The sequence below is a fragment of the Trichechus manatus genome, unplaced genomic scaffold (genome assembly GCF_000243295.1).
Source record: "Trichechus manatus latirostris isolate Lorelei unplaced genomic scaffold, TriManLat1.0 scaffold00003, whole genome shotgun sequence".
Taxonomy (NCBI): Eukaryota; Metazoa; Chordata; class Mammalia; order Sirenia; family Trichechidae; genus Trichechus; species Trichechus manatus.
The window spans coordinates 34660392-34668225 of NW_004443939.1; the positions used below are offsets into that span (position 1 = coordinate 34660392).

At 33.8% G+C, this 7834-nt stretch overlaps 1 protein-coding gene across 5 annotated transcripts in view; it reads left to right on the plus strand.

Annotated features, from left to right (window-relative positions):
- Positions 1 to 7558, plus strand: part of PRKACB (protein kinase cAMP-activated catalytic subunit beta) — a 147969-nt gene extending 140411 nt beyond the window's left edge. For all 5 annotated transcript variants that reach the window (XM_004369098.3, XM_004369094.3, XM_023731471.1 and 2 more), the window contains exon 10: positions 4162 to 7558. In XM_004369098.3, coding sequence (XP_004369155.1) covers positions 4162 to 4287 — 126 coding nt within the window. In that variant the 3' untranslated portion in view covers positions 4288 to 7558. The remainder of the gene's footprint in view (positions 1 to 4161) is intronic.
- Positions 7559 to 7834: the final 276 nt, after the last annotated feature.

Below are 7834 nucleotides of genomic sequence, written 5' to 3' on the forward strand. Positions count from 1 at the left end.
ACCACAGTTCAAAGTTGTCAATTCTTCTTCAGTCTTCCTTATTCATTGTCCAGCTTCAGCATGCATATGAGGCAACTGAAAATACCATGGCTTGGGGCAGGCACACCTTAGTCAAACATAGTCATACAGTTGCTATTTGATCCCAGGTTCTTCAAATTCTTAATCTCAGGATCACATGACCTCTATAAAGACTTTTTTAACATGGTTAATTAAAATGATGACCCCAAATCACTTAACAATACATTGTTTCATAAGCTTTTTCATAAGTTTTACATATCATCTGCTTACCTTTTATACTTGGAGCCATTTTTTGGAGTAAGAAAACTCTTATTTGAGGCAGCAAAGAAAGAACATGAACCATGGAGTTAGGTAGACATTGGTTTGAATTGCAGATCAGCCAACTATTTGCAGCGTGATCTTGAGCAAATTATTTAACCTCTATCCAGCGTCCATTGTCTCATCCTTAAAAATATGGATTAATAGAGATAGAAAATACAAAAGAAGAGTAGTTTGGGGGAAAAGATAAAAGGATAGCTTAATCAGTTTCCATATTTCTTTCAGGTTGAGATATGTTTTATTATAATTATAATCAAGTAATTTGTTAAGTAAATAAATTTGAGATCATAATCCCACCATCCAGATAGAACATCTATTCACATTCGCCGTGTATCTGTCCATTCTTCCCCCCCGCCCCGTACTCTCCATCATTGCAGCCCAATCCCATGACTTCAGTAACAATCAAGATCTACTTCCTCCAACCCTGCACTCTCCTCTTCAGACCCTGATATCACAATCACTGCCTACTATACACTTCCATTTGGGTGACTTACTGCCTCATTACACTATCATTTTAGAATAGTCTGCCTCATCCTAAACGTGTCTATTTAACCTATATTTTCTTTTAGCACTTTTTGAAAACTGTTTTTGTTTGTTTAATAAGGAGCCAATTGCCCCCTCAGAATTTATTGAATAATCCTTATTTTTCCCTTATTTGAAATTTCACCTTTACTAATAATACTAAGTTTTTAGATACTTTGGTCTGCTTCTGAGCTTTATATTTTGTTTTATGATTTCTCTCTGTCAATTCCTGTGCAGTACACTACACCACTTTACTTTATGTAGCTTTATAATGTGTTTTAAAATTAGATAGATCAGGTTCCTCCTTTTCTATTTACCCTTTCCAAGTTTCCTGTCCCCTCGCCCCATGTTCATTCTTGTAGAGTCAATTTTGGTAATTGATATTCTGTAGCAAAGCATCCTTATCTCCTGTATATTTTCTTTTCCTTCTTTTTTTTTTTTTTTTTTAATTAGACTTACCCCCCAGTGGTTTATCTATTTTGTTGGCCTTTCCAAAGATTTATGTTGAATTCAGGATTTTAATTGGAATTATAGTAAAGTTGCATATTAATTATAAAATAACTTAAGTCTTGAGAATTTCTCGTAATGAACATGTTATGTTTATGCATTTATTCCAGTATTTTCTATCATCCATTAAAGTTTCAGAGACTGCCCTCCTCCCCTAATCAGGTCCACTTCATGTCTTACAATTATTCCTTAAATTTTTATTTTGGTTGCTATTGTGAATGTGTTTGCTTTCCCATTATAGTAGAATATAGGAGAAAACACATGATTTCTATGTTTATATTTTAATTGGCTACCTTACTAAATTCTGCTATTGATTTCCATACATTTTACAGTGATTACCTTGGATTTTATTGACAGACAATCCATGGAGGGGGGGAGTAGTAATTTTGCCTCTTCTTTTTCAATATGTATATCTTTTATTTCCATTTTTGTTTTATAACATAATCTGAAATGTCTAGAACAATATTTTAAAACAGTAGGACTATTGAGCTTTCTTGTTCCTGTTTTAAATGATGCCTTTTACCACTAAATATGAATCTGGCTATTTGTCTGAGGATAGGTATTCTTTATCAGATTTAGGAAGCATCCTGGATTTCTAGTATACTGTATTTTATCTTCTGTGGCTTATTAATGTAAAGAATTCTATCAGAGATATGTTTACATTCTTAGAATAAATACCATTAGATGATGGGGTACTATTATTTTAATACTTGTCTGAATTCAGTTTGCTAAAAATTTACTTAGGAATTTAATTTCTATAGTCATAAGTTTAATTGACCTGTAGTTGTCTTTTTTCTGGAGTTGGGATTATGCTGGACTCCTGAAATGAGCCTGGAAATTTCTCATGGTTTTTATTGTTCAGATAATCAAAGAATTATCTAGTGTCTACCCTGGAAGTTTAACAAGCTAATTCTTCTTTAGTCTCTTCAACTTTTTGCCTCTTGAATCAGTTTTAGAAATTTATGTTTTCCTATATAACCATCCATATCCCTTTTGTAATTTTTAATGTTTATATTATTTTTGTTATATTTATTGTTAATTAATGATATATTTACATGTGTTTTTTAGATTTGCTTGAAGTTTGTCAATTTTGTTAGTATTTTAACAGATTTGTGATGTATTTTGATTCCTTTTGTATTTATTTTTAAAACTAAAATATCCCGCTGTTATTTAGTGAACATTTATTTCTCTATCCATCTTATGTATTGGATTGTTAACAATTATTCTTAAAATGATATAGAATTGAACTGCTACAGTTCATTTAGAGTCCATGTGCTTTTCAAGGGTCTTGACTCATCCCAAGTAGTAAACAGCGTATCTGTCAAGAAGTGGCAAATGAGCAGATTATAGTATTGGGCAAAATGATTGACAGCCAAATCTTGACTATCCATAGAGATGGACTTGGGAATCCCTGGATAATTTATAATTAGACATCATCAAGTACTTAGATTTAACCATTTGTTTTAATACCTTTTTAATTGCAACTATATAGGAGATGCAAAAATGATAGTAAATTTCAATCATTTTCATAGTCTTCTTTATTGAAAGACTGACCAAGCACTTATGAGCAGTAAAATTGCCAAAGGCATGTAGCAGAAAGAGCTCTGGACCAGAAGTCAGAAATTATGAATTTGATACCTGCTTTAGTCACTTCATAGTCCCGTGAACTTGGGCAAGTCTGACTTTCTATTTCATAATCTGTAAAATACAAGAATACCTTCCTATCCTTCATCCCTCACAGTGCTTTTTTGAGGTAAAAATGAAACGACTTATGTGTTTAACTGTTTTATAAACTCAGAGAGGCCCTGGTACAACGGTTAAGAGGCCCTGGTACAGAGAGGCCCTGGTACATCCTCCCTCACTCACAGCATTGTTTTGAGGAAAAAGGGAAACAACTCATGTGTTTAACTGTTTTATAAACTCAGAGAGGCCCTGGTACAACAGTTGAGAGCTCAGCTGCTAAACAAAAGGTTGGTGGTTCGAACCCACCCAGCAGTTCCATAGGAGGAAGACCTGGCAAATCTGCTCCCATGAAGATTACAGCCTAGGAAACCCTATGGAGCAGTTCTGCTCTGTCACATGGGGTCCTTATGAGTTGAAATCAACTCCATAGCACCTAACAACAACAACATGGAGTGCTACACCAATTATTTTTTCAGCTTTTAAAATCTTTTCCTCAAACATATTCAGTACACCACATAATCTTTATAAGGACCGTAAATTGAATAATAGAAAGGCATTGTTAGGATCAAAGAAGAAATATGTTCAGGATTTAACAATTCTGTAATTCTAAAAGAGATGTGTTTCTTTCCAACTTCTCAGAAAGTTTTGATGGACAGATTTAAAAAAAAAAAAAAAAAACTTGAGAGTAAAAAAATAAAGGGAGATTAAAAGTAAACGTAAGAGTTATCTGTGAACTCTGGAGAAAGGAATTAAGAAGAAAGGAATAGAAAAAGAGAGGCTTTAGAAATAAGGAATAAAGGAAAACATGGAGGTCTGTAACCTTAGATGCCTGCATTTTGATGCCAAAAGCTAATTATCCTCAAAATTTCTCAAGTACTTTGTTGGCCTGTACCTTTCCTTGAATGAAAATGCTGAGTTTAATAGCAAATTTCCTGTTTCCTGCTTCTTCTAATGCAAATTATCTGGTGGGATTTAATGGCATTTATAAAATGCCACTGTGTAATTATAATGGAAATTTGGGGTGTTTTTGTTTTTGGTTTTTTTTAGCATTTGTAAACTCTCAAGCATTTGTTATACCTGTTTCTTATTTTTTTCTCTCTATCTCAATTATAGGTTGAAGCTCCATTCATCCCAAAGTTCAGAGGTTCTGGAGATACCAGCAACTTTGATGACTATGAAGAAGAAGATATCCGTGTCTCTATAACAGAAAAGTGTGCAAAAGAATTTGGTGAATTTTAAAAAGGAGCAACAAGATGACATCAGAGCTCACACTCAATTTTTGCACTCTGTTGAGAGATAAGGTGGAGCTGAGACCGTCCTGTGTTGAAGCAGTTACCTAGTTCCTTCATTTGAACGCCTGAGTAAGGTCTTTATTGCCATCATCGTGTGTGCACTCTGCATCCACCTATGTAACAAGGCACCGCTAAGCAAGCATTGTCTGTGTCATAACACAGCACTAGACCACTTTCCTACTTCTCTTTGGTTTGTCTTTCTCCACTCCTTTTACATCCATTTCTTCCCTTTTCATTTTCATTTTTTTCCAAACAGTGCTCCATTTTATTTTGTTTGTGTTTCAGATGGGCAGTGTTATGGCTACGTGATATTTGAAGGGACTCATGTGTTGCCTTTAGTAGTACTTGTTAATATTTTTGTTGATCAATGGCTTGAGGCTATCGTTTCTTACAATTATTTCTACTTTGAGTAGTTCAGACTCACTTTTGCCAAAACTTCTGAGTTTTTGAGGATAGAAATCTCATCTAAAGGAAATTTATGCAAATTAATTTAAAACAATAACTTTCTTAGAACTCACTATTTTGGCAAAAAAAAAATGGATAGACTAATATAGAGTAGCTAGATGCAGCAATGTGGATTCCTGTCGATCAGAGGTTCTGTTTCCCTTCACCCCCTTTTATATCATCCTCCTCTGAGTAATAAAGTGACCAGCCTGTGCAATGTGACACATGTGTCTCATTCAGCAGGAACAACTAATGATATGGATCATCTCCCAGATTCTTTCATCTGGTACCAGCATTTCTGTAGATGTTAGAGAAGAGTTCTAGGGTTTCTGAACCCTAACTCTTCCATAAGGGTTTTAGCCAGTATTTTAATAGGACATGACTAATGAAGGTGACAAATTTTAAAGTTTCTAATATAGTCTCATTGTAAACTTTTTAAAGGAAAAGAAACAAACTAAAAAGAACATTAGTTTTGAGAAACACTTTGCTAAGTCATCAAATGGTTTGATCCTTGCAAACAAATAATATAGAGGCCCTCTTATTTAAATGAAGTATTTTTGTTTGTTTTGTTTTGCTTTTTTTTTAATGGTTAAGAACAAAAGAAGTTGTGGCCAGGTTTTTATTCTGGTGGACTTTATTTGTAAGCCTCCTGTGGGGGGTGCCCCTACCCCGGCCTCATCAGTGAGGAAAGGTGACAAAGTTTCTAAAACTGCCACAACCGTATTTTCATTTTGAGTGGTGATATTTTTTAGATATGTCATCATTTCTAACTTCTTTTCTTTCAGTAAACAGAATGTATGATCATGCAGGTACAATTTTAGTATTTGAGGGTTTGTTTTTTTATATATATACTTTTTGCCAACTGACATAACAACATTGCTGTCATATGGACATTTCAAGCACTTTTGCACAGTTAGTTCAGTGTTTGTGGAGAATCCATGGCTTAACTCATTTTTCTTACCTTTTTTTTTTCTTCTTTGCTTTTCACTTTTCCCATCTGGTTTTATCTCTATGTCTCAGTGACCTATCTTTAAACAGCACACCAAAATAGTTTAAAATAAACTGGGTTCATTTTTTTATGATCAATTTACATGCATAAAGAATGAGTTCTTTTTAATCAAACTGAGCTTCATGTATATAACCATTGTATTCGCTTCACTGTGGGTGCAGGGGTGTCACTGGGACTACTTCTTTTCACCCTTGTAAAACCTTTGAAGACGTGGAAAAATCCTGACTGAGATGTTCTCTCCACCATCCTGTCTGTCTTTTGGTTGTCAAGTGTTCCTGCACGGTAATGTCACATAAAGGCTGATGCTGACTTCAGTTGGTCCACCTGTATTTAAATGTGCAAGATAAACATTAAATCCTTTGCTGTAGCAAGTAACAAAGCTATATATATATATATATATATATATATACATATATATATATATATCATCATGTTAATAAATTTAAAATATCATTTGTATAAAATATTTTAATTAATTTTTTTGTATTTCATTTAGAACCAAGAACATGCTGATCATTGTATTCTATCTGTATGCTATAAATGCTGTGGTAGCTTGGTTGTATATTATTGTAAAATTATTTTAATAAATCATGGGGATGACAATTTGATGATTACGTTTTAGTTTTCAGTAATTGAAAAGATTTCTATGGATTCTAAAAATATTTTTTTCTACAAAATTACTAGTGCCCAGCACAATTTGCTATAGAATCTACGTAGGTAATTAAACCCTAAGCATCCCGATGTGAGAATTGACCCGTAGGCATACACAGATTTTGAGGTCTATTCAGTCTTTCCATTTTACTCTCTGTTAAAGGCTATGAGCAAGCTTTCAATTATGTCATGGGAGCCTATTTCCAACCAATCAACTACACTGAATTGGAATATTTTTAAAGTATATAAAACTTCTAATTTCAGCCACAATTTAGCCAAGAACATCGATAAAAGCTTGAATAAAAAAATAAGTAGTATGAATCAGTATTTAACATAAATTACATTATTAAAAACAGGAGCTATTGCATTCTTATGCAGTAAATAGCAAGGAAACCACCGTGTAGAGGAAGAAGCCCTGGACTGAAAGCTGGGACGTCTGCGTTTCAGGCCTGGGGTGTCACTGTCAGCACAACCTTGGCCACAGGTCTCTTCTCTGTAAAGTGGAAGGATTGGATGAGGCAGTTTGTAAGGTCCCTTCTAGCTTTCACATGCTATGAGAAGATTCTTTTTTATTTGACTTTTCGAAGGGATAACATGCTTTGAAGTAAGTCTTGGTAAGGCTGTATTTTAGGGCAACTTTCTTCTCTGTATCTCTGACAGTGTTCTTACAGTTCTTTGAATTTCATGAGAACCTTTGTGTCTGTTCCAATTCATTCCTCATTCACTGATGCTAAATACCCAATTGATATCAAATTGTCAACCTACCAAAAAGATACTGTGGCTTGTGGGTATTGCTGTCTTGTTTTTGGTATGTTCTTGTATTGACTGCCCATTGGCCTGAAATACTCATTGTAAGCCTGACAAAAAAAAAAAAAATCATTTTTCTTTCCCACTGACTGTTTTTTTTCTGCTTGTTGTAAGAATCAAATGATATAATGTGAAAGCACCTTGTAAACTGTAACTTATCAATGTAAAATGTTAAGGTGTGTTGTTATTTCATTAATTATTTCTTGTTTAGAATGAAATTTCCTATGCAGTACTGTAGCTAGGAAATGCTGAAAACAACTGTGTTTTTTAATTAATCAATAACTGCAAAATTAAAGTATCTTAAAAGGTAAAACAGTTTATTGAGTCTTGAATTCTACTTGGTGCCCTTATCTGATTATTAATTTTGTGCTAATACTGCAGGTGCTTAGTTTTCATTGGTTTTTTGGTAGTAGAAGCAGAGTAATAGTGGGAGGAATGTCCACCCGTCTACTCCAACTGGTCACTTACTAAGAAAATTCTAGATTCATTCCACAGTTTTTAAAAAACATTTCTATTTCTTCTTCATGTTGTTGGTCCAAATTACTCCTATCATAATGTTGAAGATACTCATACTTAAAGAATT